This window comes from Saccostrea cucullata, unplaced genomic scaffold (assembly GCF_032062105.1).
Source record: "Saccostrea cucullata isolate Sc308-1 unplaced genomic scaffold, CSIRO_AGI_Scuc_v1 ctg229, whole genome shotgun sequence".
Taxonomy (NCBI): domain Eukaryota; kingdom Metazoa; phylum Mollusca; class Bivalvia; order Ostreida; family Ostreidae; genus Saccostrea; species Saccostrea cuccullata.
The window spans coordinates 141,440-160,997 of record NW_026928915.1 but is presented as its reverse complement, the minus strand read 5'-3'; the positions used below and the strand labels follow the sequence as shown (position 1 = coordinate 160,997).

Sequence of the window (19,558 nt, the reverse complement as noted above, 5' to 3'; positions counted from 1 at the left end):
CAAATTAATGCAAAAACCGAACTTCAATGATTCCTTATTAAATTCTTGCTAAAAATTGAAGAAAAAAAAATTGCTGTTATTTCGACATGCAGAAGACTTTTTTTTTTCCATTTTCATTTCATTACAACGATGAAAAATGGGAGAGGACTTAAAAAGGTTCTGCCTGCTGCCCAATCCCATTCACTTTTATATGTGAATAAAATTTTGAATAAGTTAAAAAAAAAATAAATAAAGAAGACGTAAATAAGATGAGTAATTTTTCACCCTAAAGATTTAATCTAGAACGAATGTGATATACGAGGGGTGATCAAAAAGTTCGCGAACTAATTCAATAACTTCCATAAAATAAACAATATTTGGTTTCAGTACTGATTATATTTTAAATTAGTCCTCTCCGATTTTAATGTACATCAACCACCGTTCTGCTCATGCGCAAATCACATGATATAGGCGGTCACGTGACTTCCTCCGTAGCGTTCTGTCACAAATGCTGAAAGATTTTTCTGAGTTTTGTATTTCTTTCCATGTAAGTTAATTTTTATAGCAAAAGCTGTTCATTTGTCAGAAATGGTCAAATCGCGGTAACAGAATTCTTGGATAAGAATATCCTTTCCAAAAATAAGCATGGCGACCATTAAAACCCAAAATTTCTGTCTCGGGAGAGACGTTTATTCCAGGTGGATAGAGAATGGGTGACTCCTTTTTATCATATCTGATATGTTTAAAATCTAAAGTAAATTGGAGGTCTCTGATAGCAAATTGCTTTATTAAAAACACATCTCCTTTCAAACTTACTTTCAATGGACAACATAACAAGTATCATTTTTAACCATCTGCATTCCTTCACTAAAACGACCAATCCAATAATTCACTGAATTTTTAGAAAGTCCTTTGTCTTAATAAACTGTGTACAAATTATTATATGCTACTGTGAAGGGATTTCTAAGATATTCAATAAATTGTATAGTCCTTTGTTGAACGAGTACGACTGAGACAACCATTTTTCGTCACAAGTGACCTACATAGTGACGTCATTTTCATATTGTCACAAACAAGGAGAAAAAATGCTGTTTATAGAACTTGTGTATGGCTATGTATGTACAAAATTTTATTCTAATCTGAATTGTGGTTTTCTAGATATAGAGATAGTTCGCGAACTTTTTGATCACCCGTCGTAATTACGACATATTTAACGATTGTTGATATTTACCAATTCATTAGCAAGGGTTCAGCTGTAAACAAGTAAATGATTCACAAATCTCTGAGTCAATATGTCCATGATTCATACAAGGAGCTTAAAGAAGTTAATACTTCTTCAAATGGTTAATAATGGTTGATACATTGTTCATGCATGTGTGTCAATGACAAGAGGTAATTTTTCGACTTTTTCAATAACTTCATAATTTCCCGCCATGTTTACTTTTTACATGCTAATACATCTTTGCCAAAAGATTCCATTGAGACTGTTTTTTTTTAAAAGGGATTTTCCCCGAAAAAAAACTTTCCAAAATAAAATTCGTATTTTGGAATTCATATTAAACATTTTTAGCAATTAACATTGTGGTTTTATCGTATAGACGTATACTATACTGATTTCAATGCAAATTTACTGACCCAACAATAATCACCTGATTATCTTATAAATAGAATCACAATGTATATTATGACCTAATCAATCGAACAAACTTAAAGAATATCCTACAATTCTTAATGTTATCACAATTAATGATAGTAATATTATGGAAAAAAGCGTAGGCGATAGTGTTTCCTGGACCATGGTATATGCTGTCACTTTCTTATTTATATATATGCGAATGTAATTCTCATTCATTCAAACGCGAAATTGGTTATTAAATCTAGACAATTACGATTTATATTGAGATAACGAACACTGTGGATTGGGATGATTTATCAGCTGATACTGACATCTACATGGATGTAAAAAGATTAAACAAGACTATTATAAAGCATGCTAAAATATATATTTTTAATCCTAATATGACAGTAAAATTAACCAGGTCTACCTTGGTAATACATGATAATGATGTTGGTTACATGTATTAGTTGAAAAACGAATAGATAAAGCTGAAAATGTATTTAAAAAAAAAATCATTGTATGTGCACTGTATGTGAAGACAGTTACAACAATTAGCAAATAATATACTGAGTATCCGAGTGTAATGACTTAGATATGAAATGCGAGAATATCAAATAGGAATAATGTTCGAAAGTTCATTTAAAAACAGTATAAATCAGGAGCAGAGCAAACAAGGACGTATAAATACATTAGATGTGGGATCAGGTGCCATGGAAGAGTATGCATACCTTGTCTTCCTTTCAAACCCGTCATATGCTCTTTGTCTTTTTGGGAAAAATGGAAAAATCGGTAGACAATTCAGTGTGTTAATAATGGCATAAGTCAGTCAGCATTCGAGATGGTGACAGGTTGTTCTTGCAAACAAGATCATTGTACCGACCATAGAACTTGGGATATGCTGACTTTGAACGAGACGGTTGAGACAGTCTTTTCATCTACTTGTTTGTTAATAGCATGCTTCTTTAAACTTTGTTCATATTCGAGCATTCCCTTGCGTTATATCTTAACAAATGGAAGACAAAAAACCCATATGTGGTTGATAAGGTTATGTTGGCTAATGTTGCTGTATATAAGAAAGAGTTGACGATGGAAAGTTGAAGTCATCCCGTTTATCTTAAAGCTTTATTGTTAGGTTACCATTAACGTCTTTATCTAGTAGATTATTCAAATATAAATTATATGTTAATCTCTGTGGTAAAATATGACAAATATTTAAATCAAAAATAAAATTCCTCCTTACTTAAATGGCAACCTATTGAAAACAATGGCATTCCGACACTGTTTTTTTTTTTAAATAAACCAATCAAAAATTAAATTAAACTCTTTCAAAAAATATAAACTCTTGTAATCATAAGTGTAAGTGATTTTGGTTTAAGATCAATGAAAAATAATTGATAAATAATTAGCGGACGATAATACATACACCTGTATGTTGAAAACCCGGCTATTGCATGCGTAGTATACCATGCATTAACAAAATCCAGAAATCGTCATATAAATGCTTTGTTACATGATAATACTTAGGATATCTCTCAAATCATGTGTTCATATATAAATGAAAGCTCAATATTCCAATTCATTTGTAAATTCCTTTTTTTTCAATTCCATCTTTGTTTCTATTAAATTTTTCATGCAGCAATTTAGGACAACTAATAACTTATCCAAATAAACACATGTATACATTTCAAACAAACTGACCGTACCCTTGAATCACAACGTTAACGCACGAATTGCATTGAAACTTTTTACCCAAACAAAAATAAAAGACTGGACTTGAGATTTAAATAAAGATACGGCATAACCTTATTTTGATGACCCAAAGAAAACTTCTTAAAGGATATAAATAGAGGTTCTCTTGAAACTGACCATCAAAAAGTAAGCACAGGAGAAAAAAGCAAACTGAAAAGGAGAATCGAAGAGAAACACTAGTAAAAGACATAATGAAGTAAGTTTTGCTTGATAATATCTTATGCATATTTTTTTCTAAACTTAAGCATAGGAATCCTATATCTACCAATTTTACTGAAATTTTTGATTAACAAAGAGTATGTAATACAGTGTACCTAATTTTTATAGCTAATTTTTATATTAAAAAAATCAGTAAAATTGATAGGTGTGCCAACTTCAGATTTTGGCTTGGAACATGCAAGTTTCTGACAGTACTGTCATGAAAATTCGATTGCAATACATATCTTGCATTTTATAAAAATTGTCACAGACAGCAAATCTACTGTAGACAGGTCACTAAATTTTTTAAACTGAGATTTTTTTTTTAAAGAAAACGATTATACACTTGGAACAGTTTCATGCGTAAGACTTCGATGTTAAGTTTTTATCGTTGTCCTGTCGTATAAGCCTTTAGGTAAAATCCTTTTTTCTTTAATTTAACTTTTGATTTGTAAAATAGCAGCTCCTATTCAAAATATTTACGTTTTTTTTAAACTCCCATCACCATTTACTATATCCACCCTATCTCAGATTTTCCTTTTTGAATATAAACTAAACGAACTTTTGTCAAATTCCAAGCAAGAGGAACCAAGTCACCAACCAGTATCATGAATTAACTACCAGCTAACAATGAAGTGCATTTTATTAATTTGAAATTTCTTCATGCTTAGTAACTCAAATGAGAAATTTCCTTCTAATCCAGGTATATTTTATCAATACTAACGGCTTTATGGGTGGGTGTGAGTGCAATGTACGAGGTACCCGTAAAGAATGGGAATGTTTGGGGAGATACAAGGACTGCACGGAAAATGAAAGGATGGTGCGTGTTCGAACTGAACGAATCCAGAGACGCGGGAGAAATTAAAATAGACCTCATCTTTAACAAACCTACTAGAAATCTTCAGGTAGGATATTTTTTAATCAATTCGCAAATTTCATCTCTTTTCTACTTATTAAAAAGAAAAAAAAATAAGCATACAATGATCCATGACAAATGTGATCTTTATATGTTGTAAAGCTCTTTAGCTAGCCTCAGGATATGCATACTCCTCTTTTCATCACTCAACCATTATAAATCAATTTGCAGCTGAACTCTTTAGAAAACTACTAAACTACGTGCATCCTAACATACACAAAGAAAATTAAGCTGAACACGACTAGTATATGAATAGACTTACGTCATTTTACATATTTTTGATATTACTATTTACTATCTATAATATCAGCACCGGTGTATACTCTTCGCATCCGTTACACTTGGCTGCTTTATTGTCACGAGTATTGGCGTGGAATGGCGACCCATGTTCCTGCTGGTTATCTAGCATTACAATTGATTAAATTTTATTGCAGTTACGCATATTTTTGTTTGTATACTGCACTGACCTGCGCAACTGTTGTAAATTTTTTGTTATCTTACTCTGAAGCACAAAGTGTCTGTTTTTCGCCATGAGTGATACAGCATCCTCCGTCTACACCAGTGACGAATGATTACTCTAAACAGTGATGTTTCAGCTGCTCTCTGTATAAAGGGCCATATAGGGCTAGATGTATGATGAATTTGTTTTCATTTCTGTTAATACCCAATCATTCTGAACAATCCTTGTCTATTCGGAACAAAAGTTTGTGACAGTGACAGGATTCACTCCGTCAAATTCTGAAATAAATGTTCAAAAATGGCATTTTTAACATATATAGTCAATAAAGCTTATCTTTTTAATTTTTTTCAAACAGATATGGATCATGAACATCGACAAAATACTAAATAAGGGACGGGCATATGAATTATCAAGCAAATATCCATATTCCAACACGATGCTTAAAGCAGAATTCATTTTGACATACAGAGGTAGCAAGAAGAGGTTTCCGAAGGGAAGATGCATCAGTAACATAACACCACCATCTACAACAACACAATCACCCACTACGCATGCGTCAGCGTCACCACAAGCAAGTACCACGTCAGTTACACAACAACCCACTGCAACGTCAGGACCACGATCATCTACAACAGCAATATCAAGATCATTTCCTGACGTCATACCGATATCCGTAGAGGGACAACATTGGAGTGTTGGAAATCGCTATAGAATGACCGGAATCTGTACATTCCAGATTAACCCAGTTCTTAACTCCTATAATATCATATTGGAATTTGACAAAGAAACTTCTGACATGACGGTATCAGAAGTGTATTCATTTACTTGATAACTAGACTATCTCAATTTCTATCATACTATCCGCACTAACTCTGGGTAACTAGAAATCAAATTTTATAAAAGTAGATTGATTTTAACTTAAAGAATTATGTTTGTTATAGGATTGGACAATGGATATTGAAGATCAACAGACAAACGGGCTATGGTATAAGTTAAAAAGCAGATGGCCTGCGAGGCAAAATGAAATAAATCTGAGGTTTCAAGTTGACTTTGATACTCTTCCTATGCCAACTGGAACGTGTACTATTAATAGAAATGGCCAAACTCTGACACCCAGACCTTCAACTTCAATGCCAACACCAACCACCAAAGCACCAACACAGCAACCTTCGACAGCGGCCCCAACACAGCAACCTTCGACTGCAGCACCAACTCAACAACCCTCAACTGCAGCACCAACAACTCAACAACCTTCAACTGCAGCACCAACACAACAACCCTCAACTGCAGCACCAACACAACAACCCTCAACTGCAGCACCAACAACTCAGCAACATTCAACTGCAGCACCAACACAGCAACCTTCAACTGCAGCACCAACACAGCAACCTTCGACCGCAGCACCAACACAACAACCTTTAACTGTAGCACCAACAAAACGACCCTCAACAGCAGTGCCAACACAACCGCCTACTACTGAAGCACTTACAGGTAGGTGTAATAAAATTACTTTGGAAAACCTACGTAGATGATTTAAGATTTACTCCAACCATAAAACGTTTACATGCATAGTTTTTACGATTAATTTCAATAAAATATATGGAGATCGCGAACAGTATTCAAGCTCAAAAGTCCATTAAACAATACAAATTTGGAGCAGAGCAAACTCAGACCTCCAAAACATCAGAGGTGGTATCAGGTACCATGGAGGAGTGAGCATCCCCTGCTAACCGGTCACATCCGGCGTGTGTTCCTTGTCACGATCTTGACTTAACGGAAAAATCCGTCGACAATTCAGTGTGTCTTTAATGCCCAAACAATTAGTAAGAAAAACGTTTGATAAATAGTATTTGCTGACAAGGTTATTGAATCGACCAAAGAACTTGCGAAATTATGACGAAACTGCTGGTATTGAGGGCGGTTTTGTAACATCATTTTACTGTAAAATTCTATAAGGAGACTCTCTCGCCAATATTTGGGGGTGGTTTTGTAACATCATTTTACTGTAAAGTTCTATAAGTGGTGTTTTGACCAAAATCAAGGGACGCTTTGACTGGGACGGTTTTAATAGGGGACGCTTTTACTGGCTTCTCCAAATTCAATTACAGTTGGGTGTGAATTTAAAGTATATCTTTACACCAGGTAGGCACAATTGATAATGAAACATTTCTACAAATGATTTAAAGATAGGTACATTTCAATTTAACCTAGCTTCAATTCAATTGATTTCATCTTTTATCAATTTTTCTTAATCTTTAATTTTAAGTATTTGCATATATCTTCAGTTATATTACACCTTTCTTCAAAACAATTCCACATATCTTAAATTGAATTAAAGACAGATAAGAAAGTTGCATTTACACCTAACTATTAACTGATATATAAAGGAGAAACTTGTTCACTAAGCATATTCTAGAAGTGGCATTTTTCAAAAACTCTAAAGGACCTTTATTCTAATTAAAAATCAACCAAATTTTCCAAAAGTAAATACATCGAAACATACAACTTTTCTACAATTTATACAACGAACTTTTTTTTAATTGAAACAGATAACTAACAGAAAAGTTAATGCAAAGGTCAGGAAATTCAACAACCTCGTTCAAATTCAGCGTTTCTTAAATTCTGCAGTCATTAAAATGACCTTGTAAGTAATATTAAAATTTGTAATTTGTTCGTATTTTGACAAGCCTGTATTTATTCAAATTGATAGGCCTTTGTTTTTATACTAAATCTGAATGCGGAATATTCCGTCAACCAAATCAATACACATAGGGTTTCATGGCGTGCATGACCGTCTACAGGAGATGTTCACTCCTTCAAGACACCTGACCCTAACTCTGGAATTTCTTAAGGCCTTGTATTTTAGGCTTGTTTTATAGAATTATATTGTTTTTATATTTTTTAGCTCAATCACTGTTCATTAGTTTGAAATTAATTAAAGCATAAGTAGAACTTCTGCAATTTGGAGATTTTATTTATTCAACTCGTTAAGTGGTTTATATACTATTATGCGAAGATATCAATTATTTTAATTTTTGTTAATTTGGTGCTTCACATATTTGAGAGAAATATGACAGATTTGATAGAAAATGGCGTTACATGAACATGAATGAAAAATGATAGTTCAGTTAAAAAAAAAAAACATAGTCAAAGTACCAGGATACATTTTGATGAACGAGACGTTTAGTATACATCTTATTTCTGAATCACAGATCCGGTCAACACCGGCACGTAGGGTGTCTCTAATGGTATGTGGTAATATAAATAGCCCCTCTTTATACCTGGTACGATAAATTCCTGCCTAAGGGCTGTAGAGAACGATAAAAGTCCTGTAGGTTATTGGTAGACCATGACTTTACTGATTCTGTTTTCTGTCTTTGGTTTACTAGAGGGAGCACACCAAGGGATTCTCAACTTGTATCACCAGAAATATAGCGGCGATGTAAGTATCATCTATGTAATTGTATTATTTATTTGAAAAAATGTTGTTTTCACTGTATTTTTAAAGTTTTGTGTAAATATCAATGCTAACATTTTAACTGATTTGAGATGGTAAAAATTTAATTATTTTAAGAAAAGTTAGTGGTTAACAATTTGTAAAAACCGGAGGATGAAACAGACGCAAAAACTTTTTCTTATCGGGTTAATTAGTGTCAACCAACAGACTTAGTTAACTCTTAAGTTCAGAATTTTTTTTTTTATTCCATGGAACTAGAAGACACTGCTCCACGTGTCTATAATTTGTACACTGCAACTGCAAATTTCGACTCGTGTAATAAACAATTGCGAAAACTTTTCGGTACCTTTATTTGACTCTTAAAAATGATTTTATGGGTATGGAAAACAAGTTTATATTTATTTTGAATTGTGTTTTTAAACAACTTTGCCACTTTATTATTTTAGGGTACCTACTACGGGGCTGGAACAGGTGGTACCTGTAGCTACCCCCCACCCAGTATGCCCCCCGTGGCCAGTAAACTAGACAAGTTGGTGGCCCTGAATGCTCCCCAGTTCTATGGATCTCTGTCATGTGGAATGTGTTTCAGAGTGAGTACCAAACAGGCTGCATTAGTTGTTTTCTATAGTGGAGAAAAAATTATTTTTTTGTTTCAAGCAATTAACATAGATTTTGCAAATGTCCGTAGTTAAGACTAAGTAGCCTTACCTTTTTGTTCTATTTTATGTGAATTTTCAACGTGTTTCATTCCATTAACTATTGTTTGTTACGTTAAAAATTCTTTTCGGATTGATTGACATTTTAAGGGGAAAAAAATTTTAAATTAAATTGCATCTTTTCAAGGTTCATGGAACTGGCCAGGGAGCTGGCAATGACCCAATAACTGGAACCTTTACCGTCTACGTCAAGGACCTCTGTCCGGAATGTCACGCCGGTCAGTTCTTATCTTAAAGGGTACAGAGGTGTCCAGTTTATCTTTGGCTGACCACTTTATTAATGAGAAAGCTACTGTAGAGACAGAGATATTCTTCCTCTGGATTACTACAATTGATTTACATTTACATGTACCGATACAAAATTTTTAACTCCACATTCATGACATTTATTACTAAACCAGAAAAATTTATATTCATGAATTACATTGCTAATTACATTATTTTATAACAACCCTGAATTAGTATGGGCATTGATTCCGAGTAGTGTTTAATCAAAGTCTCTTTACTCTCAGATAATTAATTTTAAAAAAAAAACCACTCAATCCTTTTAAATAGTCAATTCATTGATTGAATTGAAAATATTAGTTACTAGTACCCTTATAAAATTATGCAACAGTACTTTACTTTGCTATAAGGCTCTTTGGACTTGGCTGAGAATGGAGACGGAAGATGGAAGATCCAAATTCAGGCCATCCAGTGTCCAGTCGGAAACACCAAAATCGAATACAAATTCCAAGGCAGTAATAACTGGTATCTGAAATTACAAATACGAAATGCAAGGTGAGATAGAAAAATGATAGCTTGATCAAAATTAACTAAAAACATAATCAGTCAAAAATTACAACAATGCTGACATATTTCTTTCAAACTCTTTCGTATATAAGATCAATCCCTAACTTAAATTATATAGAAACATAATTTCACCAAAGCTTTATTAAGGAAAAATATGATCTTGTGACAGAATCCCGGCTACCAAAGTGGAGATGTATCAACTAAAGTCTCAAAGATGGTCAGCTTTACGTCACACTTCAGACGGATTCTGGATATTCGGCAATGACCATATTGATAAACCAGTGGTCACTCCAATTAGAGTACGCCTGACCGCAGCCAATGGAGAAACCGTGGTGGACCACATCCCCAGACTGGGTAAATATCAAGAAAATGGTGCTCCTTTGACCCATTCCAATTTTTTATTGATAAACAGATTAAATAAAAAGAATCATTAATTTATAAAATACATGTATTATTTTATCAGCTTTTGGATTTGTAATGTTAATTTTTTTTAAAGTTGCTTTTACCTTTTATGTTCATTTATATTTTTTAAAAGAGGGATCCAAGTTGAACCAAGTCTTTTTTTTTTTAGCGTTTTAAACATACATGTATTTTAAAGATATACGATTTCGAAAGCATCTTTTTATTTTACATGCTAGTATTTTCCATATAGCTTGCTGACACGAAATGTCTTATATTTTCAGCAAACGACGCTGTTATACATGGAGACGGAGTACAATTCAGCCTGGATTCCTCCTTACCTCATTAACATTACATCCACTGTAAATCCAGTCATCTTGTTTCATAAAAAGTGTTTAAAATTTGAATTATGTATGTGGTGCTTTATAAATGAATACTCTATTCTTGGATGATCAAATAGTTATAATAAATTGGAATAGAAGCTTCATTTTTTCTACATCATTTTATCCACTATAATACAGAGTGAATTCATGTTTTGAATATATCTCGATAGTACATAGTTATATTAATTGTTAGAGAGAGAAAGAGAGAGATGGGACTGGAAGACATAGAGGAGTAAACATCCCCTCTAGACCGGTAACACAGTACTTTTTGTCATGATCAGGCAAACATAAAAATCTGTAGACAATGGAGTTTGTAATGAAATATAAAGATGATAGGGAGTAACTATGCTCAATATTCCAATAAAAATACAAATCAGGAGATGAGCAAACATGGACATCTAAACACATCAGAGGTGGGATAAAGGAGTGGACAACCTCTGTCGACCGCTCAAACCAACCGTCTGTCCTTTGTCCTGATCGGGGAAAATGAAATTATATGTAGATAGTTCGTTCAGTAAATAATGGCCTAAACAGCGAAATTTTGACATATTGTAGGAGGGCTTAAACTCCAAAAACTACTGGTATATTGATACTCAGTAATGTCAATCAGGAACTCGGGCATCATTTAATTATCAACTTCGAAGATTTGTATACACAATCAGAATGTTTTTAATAAACGGTCTTGCAAATAATTGTGTGAAGTGATGAAAATCGTAAGGTTTTGTAAAAATTATGTGATTTCAAATTTTATTATGGTTCTTAAAAGTTCCATGGCGTGTTTAAGTATCCACACCTGATGTACACCAATATTCAGGGCGTATATTGTTTTGCGAACTTTCGCCATAACTTTGAACCGTGAGAGATAGAGACTTCATCTTTGGTATGCATACTCCACTAATTTAAAAGCACTTTCAACTGACAACAAGGTCAATGACCTTTTAACCTTGACTGTATCCTATATGCTAAAAATAGCTTTTTCGAACTTCGCCATAACTTTCGAACCATAGGAGATAGAGACTTCATATTTGGTATGCATACTCCACTAATTAAGTGCTTTCAAATGACACAAAGAACTATGATTATGTGACCTTGACTGTGACCTATATGCTAAAAATAGCTTTTTCGAATTTTGTTGCTGCCGGGCGCATAGTGTTTCACAAACACATCTTGTCTTATAAAGTTTTTCCCTCATTGCAGTAAAGTAGAGAAATGCAGAAAGAGACTTGGTAGAATTACCTTCTTATCAAACTAAGGGGTTCTATGTAGTAAGGAACCATAGGAATGTTAATTAAAATTCATTTGATTGTCGGAAATATATTGAGAATATTTAAATCTATTTTAAAGAATTTCTGTTTAGAAAGGTAACTATGAGAATAAGTTGAATTTCCACTTGCAATATCAAAGTTCCTCTAAAGTAGAATAAAAATAATGAGCCGTACAATTAAACGTACCGAAATTGTGATATATTAATAGATACACTTTTATTTTTTCTACATAGAATTGTTTACAAATAATCATTATGTTTTGAGATTTCTTTGTAAATAAACAGGGGTTCAACGTTCTTTTTTAATTTTCATCTAAATATATCTCGATAATTGATCGTTCTTCCAATTGAGATTATTTATAAACTCCATGTACAAAGAAAGAAGACACCTGTACTGTGACCATGACATTTTTATTGTGTCCGCCATCTTCGTGTTTGCAGGGGACTGACATCTTTGCGTTCTTTCGACTGTTGCTGACAAGTCGTGCTTGAAACAAATTGTTAATCTATATAAAAACAATAAAACAGGCTAAACAGTGATGAAAATCTCACGGAAAATACGCCTTGTTTATTATTTCTGTTTTCACGATGGCTGTAGCCATATTTTTTCTCGTGTTTGGAATAGTGCAGGCTCAAACAACAAACAGGGATGTTCTAGATCTCTATCGATACAAATATCAAGGAAATGTGAGTATAGTAGAATGAAAACCCTTTTCAATCTTAAGGTAGTTGTTCATTTCCTCTACATTTTTGAAATTTCTTTCAGCTGGGGGGAGGGGGGCTATTATGTTTCGTACTGCTTCAAGTTTTTGGACCTTTTCTGTATTCTCAAAAAATATTGATCTCATTTTGTTTTTAAAACGACGAGCAATAAGTAATTCTTTACATTCTGTAGTTTTCAGAATGTAGACGTTACAGGTGTCGGACGAAGATAAATCATTAAATCAAAAATTCTGTCATTTTCTTTTTCATTTTTGGACAGGGAATGTTTTATGAAGCTACCCACGGAGGGACGTGTAGCTACGATCCTCCAAGCATGCCCCCCGTTGCACAGAACATCGATAGGACGATAGCCATCAACGCTGGTCAGTTTTACAGTGGATATGGATGTGGCGTCTGCTATAGGGTATGTTTTGCTGAGCAACTTTTTTTTTTTTTTTAAAGAAACCATGCCTTTTCATGTATTACCCGAATTTGCCTGTTTTGTGATCTTAACTCGTCCATTTTGTGCATATTTTAAGCATGCTGGGTAAATATGTAAAAATCAAAACTTACCAGTATTTTAAGATTTTTTTTCATGAAAGATAACTTTTTACGGAATATAAAATCACGAGCTCAATTAAAACACGAATTTCAGTTTTGGTATTTTACCTTATAACTTTATTTTGCAGGTAAACATGTCAGGTAAATATAATGGAGGCTTGCCGATCGATGGAACATTTACAGTTTTTGTCAAGGATTTTTGTCCCAACTGTATGCCTGGTAGGTAAATTTTAATTCAGATTTTTTTCTCGATTTTTTTTTTATATCTAAAGGTTTCTATATGCAGTAGACAAGGTTTCTTTCTTCTTTGATTTAGGGGTACCTGCATTACCTGAGAATGTGGATGGGTTGTTAGGAATGGAAATGCAGGCCATACAATGTCCTGTAGGAAACTCAACACTAGAGTACAAATTTCAAGGGAGCAGTCCTTATTACATCAAGCTTCAAGTCAGAAATGCAAGGCAAGTATAAAAAAAAATATAATAAAAGGACGAGACAATTACTACATGGAAGGATTTAGAAATACTTTCGGTACATTCTTAAAATTTTAATTGTTACATAATGATTTTTAATAAATAGATCATTTCTAGGTTTTCTTCATTTCAAATAAAAAAGGGTATCTTTTTTATCATTAATTAACTGTCCAAAATCTTTGTAGAATTCCTGCCACGAAAGTAGAATTCTTTCAACCGAAGTGGCAAAATTGGGCCACCCTTGCTCACACCCATGATGGATTCTGGACATTTGGTGTGGATCCTATTGAGAGACCTGTCAAGGCGCCTTTCCTCATTCGACTTACTGCCACTAATGGAGATAGAGTCGTTGACTCTGTGCCCGAATTAGGCAAGTATTTTAAAACAAAAACAAAAAAAATCTATAAAGCACCATCTTTGGAATGTACTGAATACAATAAATATGCATTTATTTATGCATTTGTTCATTTATTTATTTTATTTAGTAAAAGTAAGATTGTTTGGATGTTTTATTTAATTATCTTCAGATCCACTGATTTAACCTATTTTCAATTTCAGTAAATGGAGTTGTCTTGCAAGGCCAAGGAAAACAATTTGAATTTGATCCCAACTTACCTAAGTAAATTTCCATGAAAGAGAAAAACGGTTTCGATACGAATAAGTTTTGGGTCATCTTGTATGGATTTAAATGATGAATTAAGTAGTTTTTTTTTTTTTTTTTTTTTTTAGATAATGCAACATTTAATTATTCACCAAAAATACGTCCAGCTGAATTCCATATTAGCTGTCTTAAGAAATTATTTACATAGAATGAATTTTGTTAAAGTGACAATTGATATTATGCAAAACTTCACTGAAACTTTACTAATTTTTTTCGCCAAAAAATAATTTTTAAAATGAAAAAGCAACTATCAAATTGTTGATAGAAGCACCATTTATACACAATAATTAAAATTTTCAGAGAATTATTCTTTTTTATACATGTATTTTGATAAATTTTTCCATTGCACAATGCATAGGTTATATTGGTGAAAGTATAACGATATCAAAAATCTTTTTTCTTTTAATTTAACGTATGTTTATTAAGTAAAATGAATGTTTGACTGCATACAATATATTTAAATTTCCATTCCAAATTTCACAATAAGCCTAATTTGATTTAAGTGTTAAAAAGTTGTAAATATAAATAAGATTGATTGCAGAGCGGTCGATTTTCGAACATCATAGAAAGCATTTTGTCATTATACGGCAACATTAAGTAACGAACAAAAGGTTTTTTGAGAGAATTTTTAAAATTATTTTAAATTCATTTTCAAGAAAATTCTTCCTCGGAATTCAGAGACTTCGGGCTCTCTCCTCCTCTTTCTTTTAGCAAAGCAAACTTTTAAAAACGAAAAGCACAATTATTTTTTTTTCTATTCGGTAAACATTGTTAAAGCTTACTGTGATTAAGCTTATGAATATAATTTACCAAATATGAATGTATATTTATGTACTTGTAAAATGATGTTTTAAAGCTGAACACGATTCGTAAGTAGGCTAACGCCATTTTCGATCATACTATCCACAATATTAGTATCAGGGTTTACCTTTCGCATTCGTTATACGTTATACCAGATTTCTTCATTGTCACGGGTATCGGCGTGTAATGGCGACACGTGTTCGTGAAGGCTATCTTACATTACCCTTGTTTTCATTCAATTGCAGTTATGTACATCTGCGTTCGTTTATATAATGCACGGCCCTGTGCAACAGTTGCAAGTTTCTTCCTTTTCTCCCCTGCATTAGAAAAAGTACACAGTTATTTTCGAACATATATTTGTCTACACCGGTGTCTACCCATTATACTGAAAAGTGACTAAGTGAGCGGCTTTAAAGAAGGGTCTTCAGATATAGCGAGAAACCAAGTGAATATGGCGGACTTATTCCTGCTGCTATCGTGTTCAGCTTTAAGGTGCAGTTTTTTTGTTGTTAACACGTCTCAATAAAGTTAAGTTTACATAACAAATTAATGTTAACTCACTTTATCAACAGAATAAACTGATCGTGAAATATTTGCCTTGCGTTTTCATTTTACTAATTTTAGATAAGTCATTATGCCTTGCACTAAGGAAACGTTGTGACAATATCGACTCTTCGTATATTGAAGAACCGAATTTTTTTTTTTTTTTTTTGTTTGTTTACACTCTCTAAAATGAAAAGCTTTTCATAAAGTTAATTTAAATCCAAATATTCACAAAAAAATGCAAATACAGATATTTAAACGCATGCCACGTAGTTTTGGAACTTTGCAGTCTGATGTGGAGATAAGGAACAGTAAACAACTTCGAAACAAAATTGTTTCGGAGAAAGCATGTAAATATAAAATCATTAGAGTTGAGATTAGGTGACATGGAGAAGAAGGCATCAAATGCCGACCGATCACTATTGTCATGTGCTCCTTGTTCTGATCGGTCATATGAAAACATTCGTAGACAATTCTGTGTGTAAATGCCAGTCAGCATTCGATTTTTCATAAACTGTATTTGCTGACATATCATTGTATCGACCAAGAACTTAAGAAATGTAGATTTAAGGGGGCCGACTATAGTTTTATTATATGAAAACTACAATAGCAAAACTCTTCATTTTTATATCATAAATAACTAACATTAACTTCAGTGTACATGCAAAGTTTGGGGGAAATCTATCGTCCAGGTATTTTTGAGGGACCGTCTCAAAATACAGGTACATTTACTATAGGATTATATAGGAAAATGCCAATTTTTAGCACTTTAAAGCAAATTATACAAATACTACAATAGACATTTTGTTCAAACTATAATATTTGATGAATAATACTATATTATGCAATATATGTAAGAAACACAAAATTCTACCGTCTTGTTACCAGAGGGGGGATCTCAAAATGCAAAAAATTAGCAAATTTTACTATTTTTATAGAGTATAATACAAAATATGACATACACCATGGATTCACATGAAAACATAATAAAAATATTGGAGATATTCTCAAATTTCTATATTTTGAATTTCAAGAGCATCTGTTTTTTACTTTTTCTTTAATGATATTTTTATTATCCCTTTCTTTAAGAGCTACAGATTATCATAACGTCAAAAACACACTGCAACGACGTTAACCTACCTATCAATTGCAAAATCGGTTAAAAAATCAGTTATATCAAATTGTAATTACATTTTTATACCTATAATTTCTTAATTTTGTTTAATTTTAATAATTAAGCGAAAAAAGTTGCATTAAAACAGTAAATACGCTTCATTTTACCATGATGCGCGAAATATTGCGCAATGGAAACTATAGTCGGCCCCCTTAAACGAGACTGTTGATATTATTTCATCATGTTTGTGAATAGTTGCCTCGTTTTAGAAATTGATTGTACGTAGAGCATGTTCTTGCGTATCGAATCAATACGCAAGTTTCGAGATTATCTCCCTTGGTGCGCTCTTTCGTTGAGGAGGGAAGTTTGGTTGTCGCGTAAACAAACAGGTGGGACAGATATTTATTATTGGATATATCGCATCATCGATATACTGGTTCATCTAACTATAATTGTAAAGATGCACTGTTCAACTTGAGAATAACCGAATTAAAGTAAAGGTGTCATTTTTTAAAGCAAAACATCGGAACAAAAAAGACAATTCAGAGGATGTGAGACTTTTCAGACGAGGGAAGAGATATATGGACCTCTAATAAATACGGTAAACATGAATCTGATCATTACATGTCGGCAATCTAAATGACACATGGATTTTTTACCTTATCATAACTTCAAAAGAACACTTACTTTTTAGAGAATTCAATGTTTGTACAATCTAGAAAATCTTTTACTTTTTATAAAGACCACGACGTTTATTTCGTTTTCAAGTACCCTATAATTGAAAGTAGATATGTAAATATACACAATTGAGCTTGATAAAATCATAAAACGCATCACTGCTTAACATTTTATCTTTCTATAACATTAATTAAATTTTAAAAGCCATAAACATCGTTCATTTATTTATGCGCGTTTGTATACATAAACAAACTGTCCCACCTCCATACTGAAATGGATACTTTTTGCGCCTCTATCGCAGGAGAGTTACAATCTCGAAACTCGCGTATTGGGAGACACATTCAACATACTAGTATCCAGATGATGTGTATATTGTACGTTCCTCGTTAGTTTTGTTATAAGGTTACAGTTGTCGTCTTTTTCTAATAAATTTTCGAAATACGGAACAAATAAGAGAAACTAATACTAGTAGTTATTATCCTCAAAAGTCTATTTAAACAATGCAAACTATAAGCATTACGAACTTTTGAAAACAGAGGAGGAATCAGGCGACAAAGAGTAATAGACATCCTTTGCCGAGTGGTCATACCCGCCTTGTGCCTTGTATGATCGGTTACACACAAAACTCCGTAGAAAATTCTGTGTGAAAATAATGGCCTAAGAATACGTTTGAGAACGTCAGTCAACATTGGACCTAACGACTGAGTATATTTTCAATCAAGGCCTTTGTATCGACCATAGAATTTCTGAAATGTTGACATAAGCTAATTTTTTATACCCTTTATCATTAACTTTTTTCAACAGTCTACATGTATCTCGTTTTTTTTAATACTAGTAATTGTACTATAGAACATGCTCTTGCTCTATCAATCAACTGAGAGCTATTAACTTCATATGCATGAGAGCTTCTATTTAAAACAATAGGTCCAAAGGCCTTGAAGGTTATCTGCGTATTATAAGCTTCTTATATCGGATATGATCAATATCTCTTTGATTTTTAAGTTATCTTTATAAATTTAAATTTGTTTCCGGAAGATAAAGATACATCGCATTTTCGATTTATGATCAACTTATACATCATCCTCCGCTTTTGGAACAGAGCTTTAGGTACCTGTATACACTGTACATTATGCTTCTTAAATGTTCAGTAATTAATATTATTATCAAAAGTACATTGTAAACCGAACTTTATCATCTGATTCCTACCCTGGGCCCAAATAAGACCGAGGGGGCATGAATTTCAATCCTTGATAGGCTACCTGCTCATTATAACAATGCAAAGAATCAATCTACTTAATAGTAGAGCTTTTATCTTGCTCTTCGTTTATCTATTTGTCTCTCGTGAAAAGATCAATCCACTATAGATTAAAGAAGAGCGAGATGAAAGGAGTAATTTCAATTAGACTGGCAAAGAGTTTACTTTCGAGAAGTCGATATGTAAAAAAAAAAATTCGAGGATATAAACCAATTTCAATATATCACCATCTTTGTCCTACCATCAGGGGCTTATACCTAGCTTTCAATCAACTGATAAAGTGGGTGGGCTACAATACTCAGTTCATATCTCATATCTGGTCCTGTATCAAATTTGCATACTTTTTATGCTCAATGAACATGCAATAATTTTCCGTTGGAATTTAAAGCCACTAAGTGGATATGTCTTCTACGGCACAACGATCGTGGTATTATATCGAGTCCGTAACAAAAAAATATACTAGTAAGTTTAACCTATTGCAATGAAATATATTGAGATAACGAACAGTATTCAATATCAAAGTCCATAAAACAATACAAATTAGGAGCAGAGCAAACCTCTTTTTTTTTGGACCTCCAAAACATCAGAGGTGGGATCAAGTGCCATGGAGGAGTGAGCATTCCTTGCCGACCGGTCACACCCGCCGTGTGTTCTTTGTCACGATCGGGAAATAACGGAAAGATCGGTCCGGCGTCAATTCAGTGTATAAATAATGGACTAACAATTGGTATGAAAAATGTCAGTCAGCATTTGACTCAATGATAAAATGTATTTGCTGACGAGGTCATTATATCCCAACTGCTGTGAATTTCATACATATAAATTAAAACCACATAAAA

General features: G+C 33.0%; 3 protein-coding genes across 3 annotated transcripts; all 3 read left to right on the top strand.

Annotated features, from left to right (window-relative positions):
- Positions 1-4,253: 4,253 nt before the first annotated feature.
- Positions 4,254-6,452, top strand: LOC134279186 (mucin-2-like). The gene is made up of 3 exons (XM_062761537.1): positions 4,254-4,449; positions 5,276-5,722; positions 5,862-6,452. Exons 1-3 carry the CDS (start codon positions 4,294-4,296, stop codon positions 6,450-6,452), a joined length of 1,194 nt encoding a protein of 397 aa, XP_062617521.1. The 5' UTR covers positions 4,254-4,293.
- A 1,666-nt stretch (positions 6,453-8,118) lies between these two features.
- Positions 8,119-10,769, top strand: LOC134279184 (expansin-YoaJ-like). The gene is made up of 6 exons (XM_062761535.1): positions 8,119-8,362; positions 8,824-8,967; positions 9,221-9,311; positions 9,729-9,873; positions 10,055-10,239; positions 10,569-10,769. The coding sequence occupies exons 1-6, from the start codon at positions 8,270-8,272 to the stop codon at positions 10,631-10,633; spliced, it is 723 nt and encodes a 240-aa protein (XP_062617519.1). The 5' UTR covers positions 8,119-8,269; the 3' UTR covers positions 10,634-10,769.
- A 1,750-nt stretch (positions 10,770-12,519) lies between these two features.
- On the top strand, positions 12,520-14,290 carry LOC134279185 (uncharacterized). The gene is made up of 6 exons (XM_062761536.1): positions 12,520-12,618; positions 12,914-13,057; positions 13,323-13,413; positions 13,511-13,655; positions 13,853-14,037; positions 14,226-14,290. Exons 1-6 carry the CDS (start codon positions 12,520-12,522, stop codon positions 14,288-14,290), a joined length of 729 nt encoding a protein of 242 aa, XP_062617520.1.
- The last annotated feature ends 5,268 nt before the right edge of the window (positions 14,291-19,558 follow it).